Genomic DNA, 13251 nt, shown 5'->3' with positions numbered 1-13251 from the left:
CCGTTAGAAGGAGCCCCAGCAGCTAGCCCACCTCACTCCCATTATACAGACACGAAAACTGAGTCCCAGGGAGGGGAACAACAACAATAATAACTCTTGAGCTCCTACCATGACGGTGGCGTTATGCTAAGTGCTTTAGACACACGTTTTCGTAAATCCTCACCACGACCTCTGGAGGTAGCTATTATTTCCATGTCTCAGATGAAGACCAAGAGATTCAGACAGGGTTGGACACCCGGACATGATCACACAGGATTCCAAAGGCTGCGGCAGGACTATAACCAGGTCCCTTGGGCTCTAGCCCTGATTTCTACCCTCCTCACTGTCACCTCCACCCCGACCTGCCCCCCTGACCCGGCACCTTTCTGCTAGCAAAGTTGAGGAGTCCCTCTCTGCGCGCTGGGTCTGGCGGCAGGTGGATTGGATTCCTTTCTTATCCCGCTGGCTAGTATTTCTGCTTCTGAAGCCAGTGGTTTTATGTTTTGAGGGAACCGGGTTTCTGGGGTGGCTTCCTCCACCCCATCCCGCCCCCTACCTGTGCTCTCGGGCGGGGAAGTTGAGGGTACCGCTTTAAAAATTCCAGCCTGGGCAAAACTTTGATGATAAATCAAGCGGCAGATCCCTCCGCCACCGCCTCCTCGGGGCGGGCGGGAGGAGTGGGAAGGAGGGGGTGCGGCGGCAAGCCGCGCACAGTGGCCTTCCGCGGAAGGGAAGAGTCCCGCAGTCGGAGGCGGCCGGTTGGGCGTGCGCTCGCTACCAGCAGCTGGGGCTGGGCCGGAGCCCGGCGAGGGCTGGAGCCGGGTCGGGCCGGGTTCATCGGGCAAGAGGCAGAGGTTGCAGCCGGGCAGCCAGGCCGCATCCGGCAGGGGACGGCGGGCGCAGGGTCTGCGGTCTCCTGAGCCCCGATGTGAGGCGGCGGCGCCCCTGGCCCGAGCGCGCACCATGGGAGCCCCGCTCGCGGTGGCGCTGGGCGCCCTCCACTACCTGGCACTTTTCCTGCAACTCGGCGGCGCCACGCGGCCCGCCGGCCACGCGCCCTGGGACAACCACGTCTCCGGCCACGGTGAGTTCGTCGCCGCCCCCGCGGACTTCCCCCACCAAACCCCACCCTGGCTGCGCGCTCCAACTTGGCGCTCCCCAGGCTCGAACCCGCACTCCCCGTGGCGGGAGTCCCGAGGCGCCCTCTGCCGGGTCCACGGACCTGCCCTCCTCCCCCCCACCCCGCACTCTGGCCACCCCGTGCGCACCCGGGATCCGGCTCTTTCGGAGAGCCCCTTCCTCCCGCCCCCCCCCCTCCCCCCCGCCACACACACCCACTCTCGCTGATACACACACCTCCACGATCTCCACGATTCACAGCCACGGGCAAGCTAACAGCCATACTCACTGCTTTCTCACACTCACAACACCTACCCTCACACATCTCCACACACCTTCTCAGTTCCCCTCCTCACTCATAAGCACTCACACTTATGCCCACCACACACACACCCATCAGACACTGTGCTGCTGGGCTCACACCCTGCCAGCTGGCATTCGGGCTCACACACTCTGCACAACTCTTGCCTGCCCGCCCGCAGACATACTGGCAAATACACATACACACTTGTGAACACACTTTGCTCACCCACCTCTCCCTGCCCATCTGCCTTTCCCCTTTGTGGGTTTAACCCCACAGCTGCCCTTGTCCCCTCCCTCTCTGCACTGGTCCCTTATGCCTTGGGAAATGTGGGGAGGGTGAGACTCTGCCTCCAGAGCACTGGGAGCCTGGGCTGCATCTGCCCCTGTGGGGTGGGTGCATCCCAGGGACGGAGGCTTGGTGGGAGCCCCTCAAAGACACTGGAATAGTTGGGATCGTTGCTTCCAGCCAAAGGCATAGAAGAGGGAAAAGGATACCAGATGTTCCCCTGCCATCCCTCTATAGGGTACCACGACTCACCATTATCCTCTGCTTCCGAGGACTGAAATGTGGGAAATCTCAACTCCAGCCGTGGGAGCTGGGGAGCAAGCATTCCCAGCACTAGTTGCCTAAGTGCCAGAGCTCATCTCGCCCCAGAGGAATCCAAGTTGGCAGCAGAGTTAGATCATCTAAGACGGCAGCTGTGGGGGCCCCTGTCCGCTGTGAGCCAGGCTGTTGTATGGGGTGGGGGGAGAGACCAGGGCGCAGGTAAAATGGAGACCCTTCCTCCATCCACTCCTTCCCTGCAGAGGCCCCCAATCTGGCGGGGGAAGCTGCAGCACCAGTGCTGGGCACTGTATGCCCAGGGCTGGGGGGAGGTTTGCACAAAAGGCAGCGAACTGGGTGATTTATTCTTATGGGAAAGAGTAAGCTCTGGGACGGGTGGGGGCGTGGGGGTGGGGGTAGATGATGAGAGACGCTTTGGCTGGACTGGGGTGTGACGGATAAGTGGGATTCTCCAGAGGGTGTGGGGCTTCCCAAGCTCTTCTTGGGGTCTCTCTTTTTGACAGCTCTGACTCCCTGCACCCTCTCTGCCTTAGCACGTTTGACAGTGACTGCTGTGTGTGTCGTTTGTGCACCCTTCACATCCCTCATCTAATTTCTACTGATCTGTTTGGAGCAGTGGTAAATAGGAGAATGGTTATTCTAATCCTCAATTACAGATGGAGAAGCCAAGGCTCAGAGAGGAGACGGGACTTGCCCAAGGTCACACAGTGAATGAGTGGCTGAGCTGGGACTGGCCTCAGGGTCTGCCGGAAAAGACAGCGCTTTTTCCAGGACATCCATCTCCCTGTCAGATTCCCTCCCATTCAAGGGAACCTGGGAATTCCTCCTTCCGCTCCCCTCCTTCCTCCGCTCATTTCCTTGGCAAGGTTGAAACTTCCTCTGGGAGGGTTTTCCAAGGAAGGGCTTTCCTGAGTTTGCAGTCCCGAGAGATCTGAGGACTGGGGCTCTGAGGGTGATGGTCACCTGTCCCTGGAGCACCAGACCCCAAGGATCTGGGTGCCACTCTCACTCCTGAGTTCAGGAGGCGGTCCTCTGTAGGGAAGCAGGATTTGTCCTTTGTGTGGCACTTTCCACTGGTGCCAGGTGTGCTTAGGGGCACAGCTCTGTCCACCAGCTGTAATGTCCCTCTGAACCCTGGAAAGGTCAGCTGCGTGGCCCAGAGGAGGGGGGCTGGAGGGGCTAGATGGAAGCGGACTTTTCTCACCCACTGCCGATGTGGCTCTGGGCAAGTGAGTCACCCCTTCGGGGCTCCTTTTGTCCCTCAAGAAACGAGGAGGCCAGGCAACTCTGCGGGGGCCAGACTGCCTTTCCCCAGCATCGCAAGGTTCGAAGTCACCAAGTAGTGGCTGCCAAGGAGCCCACACAGCTGCCCCTCTTCGTGGCCAGGCGCCCGCCACCATAGGAAGGGTTTGGAGCCACTCACTTAATCACAAAAAGAAACTGTTATTAATGATAGTGAGACGCGGTGAATAAGTGGGTCATGTCTAATAAGCCATTTGTGTTCAGGAGGAGAATACCAATTTGATAAAAGCTGTGTGTGCTGAAAAAGCCCAGAAATTGCTGTTTAGCAGATTGGAGCCTGATCGTTTCATTATTCCTGGGCTCCGCATGTCCTGAGCTGATTCAGGAAATGCGGCGGGGTTAGGAAGGTGTCTCCATGTCTGGTGTGGGGGCGGAGGCTGCAAGCAGGGGCTCCTGGGGAGGGGTCCACTGACTCTGACTGCTTGCTGGCTGCTTACCTCTCCAGCTCAATCTGAGCCGAGCCCGGCAGCCCAGCTAACGCCTTCTGCCTGCCCGACCAAGGGCTTGTCACAGGGAGCGCCTGTGGTCAGATGGGTCCTCAAGGACATCTGTCTCGCTTCCCATCTCCTTGTTACCTCCCTTCAGCCCACTTCACAGAGAGCTTTCTAAAGGCATGAAGAATGAATTGGGGAATGAATGGTTTTGCCTTTTAGGGAGGCATCGGGACTTTGGAGGCTGGGGTGGTACCGTCAGTGTCTGCTCAGTAAATAGCAGCTATCTTGAGTTTTCCTTATCAAAGAGGGTTAGATCACTGCCATGAGCACAGTAGGGGTGGGAGGAAAGGGAACTAACATTTATGAAACACCTACTGTATGCTAGGTGCTGCCACATCCTGCCAGTGTTAACTCACTGATGCTGACATTATTCACGGAAGGCTGGTGCTGGGCATAAGAGGATCTTGAGGTTCAGAGAGGACCAATGACTTGCCCAAGGTCGCTGAGTCTGTACCGAGAGCTGGAGGGCTGCGCCTAGAATAAAGGTGTGCCTGGCAGGTCTGGGCCTGCCTGCTTCAGGACAGCCTTGAGGTGGGCTTGGCAGGTCATGTGACAAGACTTGTTCCCCTGCACAGTTCCTACCAAGCACACCCGCTTCCAGCTCCCTAGAGGACTCGTAAGGCAGTGGGCTCCACCCAGAGGAACCAGCTGCTCAGAAAGATGTCAGGATCTTGCTGAGGCTACGGGCAAGTTAGACAAAGTCAGCTGGGCTGGACTCCTCCAGTAACCTTCCAGAACTAGCCCAAGGGAGAGGCCCAGAGGGGGTCTTTGTGAGGATCTTTGCAAACCCCCTGCCTTGGAATAAAGAGAGTTTATTAAATGCAGATCCAGGGTTTCCCCAGACCCATTGGCCAAAATGATCATTTATGGAACCCTGGAACCTGCATTTTAATAAACTTCCCAGATGATTCTCCTGCAGCCTGGAGTTTGGGAGCCATTGCCTTAAGTATTCACACATAGGGGCAGGAAATTGCCCAGTGCCAGGAGCTGCTGGTTTGGTCTGGTTTTGCAAGAGAGGGAGAGGTCCAGGCTGGAGTAGGTATGTGGACCCTGAGAGGAGCCCTAGGGAGCCTTATACTGCAACAAACATCCATCCTTCCACCCCGCCCTGCCACACACACACACACACACACACACACACACACACACACACCTAGGCCAGCACCTTCAATTATTAATGCACCCCAATGCAGACAAAGATCCTGACTTGGCCGGGCACTTTGTCCATTGAGTGATTCACTGTCCTGAGGTTCTCTCTGTTGCCAGGAGGGAGTAGTGGGGCGCTGGGGGAGGGGTGAAAGCCACTGGGCCATTTGGCAAACAGCCTATGTACTGAAAAATGACTGGCTTTCTCGTGTTCCTCGAGAACTGTTGGTATCTCGCCGTCAATAAGCTGGCTAGTTTGGTGGCTGGGAGATGGAGAAAATTGAATACTGTCTTCCGAAGGTTATGATGTTAAAAATGTGTCCGCCGTTGTCTTGGGTGTTAGTGATTATTCTATCAATTACACCTGTAAACACTCTGCCTTGGGCTGAGGGTTTCCTGGCGTCCTGTGGGGAATTGGCCCTCACAAACGGTTTTCCCCAAGTCCTTCACACCGATTGGCTTTGACACCTTGCCTATCAGCGGCTCCTGCGGCCTTTCCCCAAGCAAGGGGAACTGCGGGCGGCCAGCAGGATGGGGAATTCAGCTCATCACCATGGTGACAGTAGGGGTGTTGGGGAAATCTCCCACAAAGGGACAAGGTCAGGGTTGAGAGTGATCCCTTCCAACCCACCAGCTGCCAGGGCAGGAGATTGAGCACTTGGAATGAATCACCAAGGCTCAGACCTAGTCAGCAAGGCCCCTTGAACCATCTTCCTCAACCCCTTTCACAGAGGGGAAGACCGAGGCCATGGGCAAGAGAGCATTTCCCCGAAATTTCCTGGGCGGTATTTGACTTTTGGAATCACCTTATCCAAGTCTGTACAAATAGGGAGAGAAATACATGGAAGCAGATGTTTGAGTGTCATGGGAGGGCCTTAAATAGCCTCATCTCATTTGATCCTCAGAAGAAACCTAAGGGGGGGGGGGGGCTTTCCCTGGAAGGGAGGTTGGAAGGCTTGCTCAGGGCCATGCACGTAGCAAGTGTAGGAGCCTGGATCTGAACCCAGGAATGTGGCTCCAGAGTACGTGCTCACAGTGCTGTTGAGGCCCCCAGAGAGAAGGAGGGAGAGGTGGCAGGACCAGGGACCGTGGTGACCACGTTCTGCACTGGGTGTGGGAGGGGAGCAGCAGCGGCAAACCTAGACCCAAACCCTGCCTCAGTGACCTTATAGCTGCCCTGGAGGCTGAGAAAATCAAATGGGGGGTAGGGGGTAGGAGATGTGACAGTGACGTAAATGCCCACATGAGGGTGGGTTTTGGAAAGAGGGGCAAGGTGGTGGCATGAAGCAAGCCCACCTCCAGGTGCTTGGCCATGACTTTGAACTTTAGGGACCAAAGCAGTTATTGATGAGATTATGGCAAGGGTGAGCCTCAAAGGGAATTCCAGAATCTGGGCCAGAATCTGGGCCCTCTGACCCTCCTGCCTCTGCATTGTAATGACTGGGGGCTCCAGGGCAGAGACAGGTCAAGAGTCCCTCGTGTCCTGGCACCCACTACAATGCCCAGCCCAGGGAGGTGGCAGGGAGTGAACAGATGGCAAGAAGCACAAGGCAGAGGTCTGAGGTCAGAATTCCTAAACTTTTGCTCATTCCAAGTTAATACACGTAATTTTAATTTCATAAGGAATCCAGGTTTTTTCGTAGAAGAATCACAAGATTGGAATCCTTCCTCATCCTACTGCCTATGGCAAGGACATCCTGGGGTGGGTAAGGCTGGTTTCACCTTGCGATTGGCAGACCCAGGCCCTGCCCCATGGAGTGCATGAGATGCTACAGCCTGGCGGGAAATGGGGTTTCAGGGTGTGTCCTCCGCTCCCAGACCCTGATGAGACTCTCTCATCAGCAAAAGGGTGGCGGTCTCACTAGGGGAAGAAATCCACCTCTCTGTGAACCCTTCTTCAAGTCCCCCAGGGACCTTCGGTGAGACTGGGTCCTACCGGAGAGATGATTTTAGGCAGAATCCAGACACACCTCTTCTGTTGTAATAGTTATGCATCTATTTTAATGTAGATTAGAAAAATATAACCAGCACATCAAAGCTGTGATTTCACGGATATGATTGCTTAGAATGGCAGTAACGGGGATATTAAAAAATAGTGGGTTAGTTTATAGGAAAACATTAAGGTCATAAGGGGTGGTACACAGGCACGTCATGTGTGGGAATGACAGGACTGGGGATGTGCTGGCCCTCAGGCCACCCCTCCCACCTCATGCTCCCTACTTCTCATACTGGGAACCACTGGTCGACCAGGTGCTGCTGCCATGAATTGGAAGTTTAATCATTCATTCATTCATATTGACTGAGCGCCTGCTATGTACCAGGCTCGGTAAGCCACTGGAGACATATCAGTGAAGAAGACAGATATGTTTCTTGCTCAACTAAACCTATAAAAATATATGCATAAATTGTGCTAAGTAGCAGAGATGAAGCTCAACCTGGAGAAGGGCACTTGCCCCCGGGCAGTGAGGGTATTCAGTAGTGAACGGCTCATCACAGAGCGCATGCATGCTGGACCCCACCAGTAGTTATTAGTTGGAGATGTTACAGAGGGGATTCCTGCTTTATTTCCCAAAGGAGCCAAAACTGGTGAAGTGGGCAGAAGCCGGAACACAGTGAGAGCTTAATAGAGCTCTGTCTGCCACACAGCAATTCAGTGATGGTGCTGGGAGAAGGCCCACGTGGCGGAGGATGCCTGGCCTCACACAGGGAGGTGGCAGGGGTGGGGCCCTTGCTGTCCCCTGTCTTCAGGTGTGGGCGCAGTGACTGCTTTGTGACGTCACTTCAGCTCCGAGGTGAAGTGCTAGAGTTGAGGCAGGGGAATGGGCCCTGGGTTTTTATCAACCCTCCCCTGCTCCACCTTCTGGGTGGCTGGCAGGTCCTTGCCCCTCCATTGGGCCTCAGTTTCCCCACCTGAACCATGCTGAGTTCGCCCAAGCTCAGAGTACCTAGAATTCTTCCAAGCCCCATCCTTTGTCCTCCAATCAGCAGGTGAGGATGGGACCGGTGGCGGAATTCCATCCAGCACTTGGTGCTCAGCTCTCAGTGGCCCTCCGGGGTCTGTAAACTGAAGTACCAGCCAGCGCTCATCCAGCATGTCCTGTGCCTACCCCTTCCCCACCCCCTCTCATGTAACCCCCATCGGCCCTAGGAGGAGGGCACTCCCATTCTACAGAGGAGGGCACTGAGGCTTCCGGGGGTGATGCCACTTGCCTGAGGGCACACAGATGTTGAATGGCAAAGCCAGGCTTGAGCCCAGCTTGTGGGACTGCAGAACTGGAGCTCTCGGCCGGCCGCTCATCTGTCCGCTCCTGGCTGCCAAGCAGGTGGGTGTGCGGACAAGTGCTTTGTTCCGGAGCGCGCTCTGGCCTCATGGGGTCCTCTCAGAGTTCACAATCCAACACAATCCAGGCCTGGGCCTGGCTGAAAGAGCAAGGGTCCGAGAGTCTGGGCTCCTAGATCTAAGTCCAGCACAGTGGGTGGGGAGTGTGGGACCCGGGGGCATGCATGTGACCCTGGGTGCACCTGCCTAGTATTCTAGGAGGGGCTGGCGTTTCTGTCTGAGCGAATGTGTGGAGTGAGTGTGTTTGGGTGGGAAGGACCCTGGGTGGTCCTGTAGCGTCCTGGCCAGGCTGGTTTCCTCTGCCCAGTAGCCTTTGCCTCAATGCCAGCCTCCCTGCCCGGCCCCTCTGCAAGCTGTTGCCCTTGGGACAGAGCATAGAGGCTCTGGGAGCATCTGGAGCTGGGAGAGGGGGCCTCACTCAGAGCTATCAATTAGGGGGGCTGACAGTGCCCATCTGTGGCAAATGCTCTGCTGTCCCTCGTTCCCTGGATCTTCCTCTCCCATGGTTTGTCTCTATCTTTATCTGGGTCTCTCTCTCTCTCTCTCTCTCTCTCTCTCTCTCTCTCTCTCTCTCTCTTCTCTTCCTCTTTTGCTCTCTATCTTTGTCTTTCAGTCTCTCTCCATCTTTCTTTGTTCCTTTCTCGGTGTCTGCTGTATCCATTTCCCTCCCTCTTCTCACCTCTGTCCTCCCTTTCTCTGCCTCTTTGCACACACACACACACACACACACGCACACGCACACACGCACGCACACACACGTGCACACACACACCTCTCTTCAGGTGACATCTCGGATTATACACACATATATTCTGTATATCATAATGACTTCCACACGGACAAGGCACTCAAGAAATGTTAGTTGAATGAATGAAGTGAATAGAAGAATGAATGACCAAATGATGAAGCTACAAGGGACACTGGAACCCGTGTGGACTAGTGGTTCCTAACTATTTTGGAGAACACAATCCTCTTGACAGTCTGATGAAAACTGGATCTTTTCCTCAGAAAAAAATACCACATTGTTTGCCGAGGGTTTGTTGAGGTGCCAAAGCCCACCTGTGGTCCTTAGGAGAAGCAGCCTTCATTTCACCAAGGGGGAAACTGAGGCTCAGAGAGGAACCAGGGCTGGCCCCAAGACACAGGGCAAGTGTGCAGCAGGGCCAGGCGTGGACCTGGAACCTTCCCCTCCCCCACAGTCCTCTCACGTGACGGGGGGGGGGGGGCAGCCCCTGGAATGAAACCTGATTCACTTTCCCCAGCAAGCCCTTGGTGAGTGAGTGTCTTCAGGGGGTGGGTGTTGGGGAGAGACAATGGAGGACAGAAAACCAGAGATGAGAGCCCAGGAAATGCAAGGGAAGGTGAGTCATCCCTAAGGAGGTCTCTGCAGGTTTCCAGTGAGAGTGGTTGCTGTGTCCTGGTGCAGTCAGGGAAGACTTCCTGAGGGAGGTGGTCTCTTTCTCAGCCAGTATCCAGGGATCTCCAGGGCTGAGAGCCTGGCCTGACTGCCTGGGTCTGGCAGGGCTTCATTTGGAGAATCGTGTGTACCTGGCAAAGCAGACCACGGTGCTTGGTCTTGATCTCCAGGGCAGGGGAAGCCTCGGAAGATTCCTCAGTGGGGAGGGAAGGCTGTGGCTGGTGTTTGGGTGGGTGTGGCCGGGGAAGTGGGGAGTGGCAAGGGACTGGAGCCGAGCGGCTGGCGGAGGAGGAGCTGCTCCCTGAGCGAGGGGCTGAGTCTGTGGGCTCAGGATGCTGGGCTGGCCGCAGTGTCCAGGGGATGATGGAAACCTGGGTGTGTAGCGTGCGTGCCTGGGTGTACAAGTACACTGGGGTTCTGCCTAGGGCTTGAGCACACCCAGCTCCTTCCTCCTCAGGGCCATTTCCCGAGCATTTTCCTCCCCTGGCAGCCTCTTTTCCGACCTCTCCTGCCTTCTAACTCTCTCCTTCATGCTTCATGTAGCTCCTCAGAGAGGCCCATGACCTCCTGTCAGAGCCTCATCCTGACCACCCCTTGAGGCACCCCAGGCGTCCATCAACGTACCCATCTTGCAGAGGGGAAACTGAGGGCTAGAGATTTGCAGCGGGCCAGGGGCCCCACACCTAGTTCAGAGCAAGGGGGCAAAGCCCAAACTTTGTTTTCTCCCAGCCTGGCATGTTAAGGGTGTCTCTTGGAGTTGGGGGTCTTGATTGACCCCCCTTTCTTAGAACTCTCAGGCTTGGTTCCCCGCTGAGGGCAGGGAAGGCAAGAGCAGGGGGCAGAGTGTCTGTTTTGCTTTGTGAGGTTTTAAAAAAATTATTTCCAGCCTCAGAGGCGGCAGCAATTACGGCCAGCTCACAGGGGAGCTGTTTGCTGGCTGTCATCGGCCAGAGAAAGGGTCTCTAATGGAGGCCGGCGGCCAGAGCGAATGGCAGTGGAAACAGCGCTCAAAACGAAGCAGCACTAATGGTCCCAGGCAGGCAGAGGCGAGGGAGGGGGAGGGCAGGCTGGCTGTCAGCAGACAGGAGGCCGAGGGAGCAGGGGCTCTGAGACGCACCAGCTGGTCTCTTTATGCCCCTAGAGACCCAGGAGCGGTCCCTGAACTCCAGCGAGGTGCTGGGTGCCCAAGCCCCACCCTGCTTCGCTGCTGCTGTTAAATCCCCTCCCAGGCAGAAGAAACAGTAAGTGCAAAGGCCTCGGGGAGGGGCAGAACCCTTCAACTAGTTATAGAATAGTCCTTGCGTTTGAAAAGGCCAGGCTAGTCTTCTAGATGAGGAAAGGGAGGTGGGAGCTTTGGGGACAGGGAAGCAGGAAAAAGACTTCCCAGGGAGAGGCAGCATAAATAGCAGCCTGGTCATCACCACCATGATAATGCCCCACGGAGCCCGCTGTTGTGACAGACACAGGTATGTATGAGCCTGTTGAGTCCCCACAGCACCCATTTTACAGATGAGGAAACTAAGGCTCAGAGATTGGCCCACCATGAGAAAGTGTAGTTGGGGTTCAAATCTGGCTCAGCCTGAGCCCACATATTTACTGCTGCAACCTTGAGGTTTCCCAAGAACACCCGGGCAGGAGGGGGAGGGGCTGGGAAGTGGGGGGGCTGGGCTCCACCCAGGCCAGGTTCGGCAGGGAAGGGCAGCATGGGCACTCTGCTCTCTGCCGGTGCATTCCGGGAGCATCCCTGGGATCTGCCTCAGTTCTCCCTGCCTCTTGGCCTCTGCACCTGGCTTTCTGGTGCCCTCATCCCTGCCTCTCCCCTTCTGCTCTGTCCCCCGTGGCTTCACCCAGGGTGCCTCCCCACACCTCTCACTTTCCTTTCTCCTCAGTGGATCGGCGGGGGGGGAGGGGGGTGCTCTGTTCTGGGACACCTGCTTATCCCTGTGGCTGCTGCATCCCCCTTTTCTTCCTCTGTCACCCCTCTCTGCCTCCGGCAGGCAGCCTGGACGAGTGCATGCCTGGGCTTTGGGGTCAGACGCTCATGGGCTCCAATCCTGGCCCCACTCAACCTCTCTGAGCCTCACTAGCCATCGGTGCAATGGGCTCACCCACTGACTCGGCAGGATGTGCAGGTGAGGATGAGGGGAGATGCCTGTGTGCCTTCCCCCATCCGCGGATCCCTGCACATTCCCACACTTGCCTCTCTCCCTCCCAAACCCTTTTCCTCCCTGTAGCTCAGGCGTGTGGGAAGCGGAGGCGGGAATTCCACGGGGGAAACCTGCTCAACTCCCACACTCCTGCAAGTGCCAGGATATTTTCACTCTCCTCAAATCTTCCTAGATTTGCAGTTCCACTGCCGTCTCCCTCCATATGCTCCCGTGGCCTTGGGAGGCACCCTGCCCCCAGCCCCAGGTGCCAGCACGGCCCTCCTGGCTGTGTCAGGGCTGCCTGGCAGGGGACCCTGGCAAGTCCCCACCCTCTCTGTGTCTCAGTTTCCCCATCTGTAAGGAGAATGAGGACAGTGGCTACTTTCTAGGTTTTTTGGGGGGATTCAGTGAGAGATTTTATTTTGTTCAAGAAACAATTCTATAAAAAGGAATGGAATACGATATGTGCTACAATGTGGATGAACCTCAAAAACATTATGCTAAGTGAAAAAAGCCAATCCCAAAAGACCATAGACTTTATGATTTCATTTATGTGAAATATCCAGCACAGGCAACTCCACAGAGACAGGAGGCAGGCTGGTGGTTGCCAGGGGTTGGGGAGTGACCGCTTAATGGGGACGGGGGTGGGGGGGTGTGGGGGGGGGGGTTGGGGTGGTGAAATGTTTTGGGACAAGATGGAGGGGGTGGTTACACAACACTCTGAATGCACTAAATGCCACTGATTTGTTATTTTAAAATGGTTATTTTTATGTTATGTGTATTTCACTTCAATTGAAACTAATTAAATAAGGAAACAACCCCATAGCATACACTCTGTGCCAGGCAGTCCACTTCATAAATCTTAACACATTTAATCCTTACAACACCCCTTCGAGGTAGCTATTATTATCCCCATTTACAGATGAGGAAATTGAGACACACCATCACCAGGTACTTAGTGCATGGTAGGTGCTCAAAAACGTTAGCTATTTTAATGGTTATTAGGCTGAGCAGGGGCCCCACCTGCGTGAATGTGCCTGTGTGTGTGTGTCTAGATCTCAGCAGGGAGTCGTGCCACCTGACCTGAGGCTCCACTGTGTCCCAAATCCTGAAACAGGCTCTTCACGTGTATTAGTTCATCTAATCCTCAAGCCTTTCCAGTGGTTCTCAACCTTCTGGCCCTTTAAGTACAGTTCCTCATGTTGTAACCCAACCATAAAATTATTTTCGTTGCTACTTCCTAACTGTAATGTTGCTACTGTTATGAATCGTCATGTAAATATCTGATATCCAGGATGGTCTTAGGCGACCCCCGTGAAAGGGTCGTTCGACCACCAAAGGGGTCGTGACCCACAGGTTGAGAACTGCTGCTTTAAGCCATGACACACGTGGGACCCAAAGCTCAGAGAAGTGGAGCAGCGGACACAAAGCCACACAGC

The 13251-nt window shown here is 55.5% G+C and overlaps 1 protein-coding gene across 1 annotated transcript in view; it reads left to right on the top strand.

Annotated features, from left to right (window-relative positions):
- The first annotated feature begins 687 nt into the window (after positions 1 to 687).
- Positions 688 to 13251, top strand: part of VSTM2L (V-set and transmembrane domain containing 2 like) — a 31856-nt gene continuing 19292 nt past the window's right edge. Inside the window, exon 1 of the mRNA XM_036320945.1 lies at positions 688 to 1063. Coding sequence (XP_036176838.1) covers positions 943 to 1063 — 121 coding nt within the window. The 5' untranslated portion in view covers positions 688 to 942. The remainder of the gene's footprint in view (positions 1064 to 13251) is intronic.

This window comes from Myotis myotis, unplaced genomic scaffold, assembly GCF_014108235.1.
Source record: "Myotis myotis isolate mMyoMyo1 unplaced genomic scaffold, mMyoMyo1.p scaffold_m19_p_9, whole genome shotgun sequence".
In the NCBI taxonomy this organism is placed as follows: Eukaryota; Metazoa; Chordata; class Mammalia; order Chiroptera; family Vespertilionidae; genus Myotis; species Myotis myotis.
Note: the sequence above shows the minus strand (reverse complement) of the source record. Positions and strands in the feature narration are given on the sequence as shown.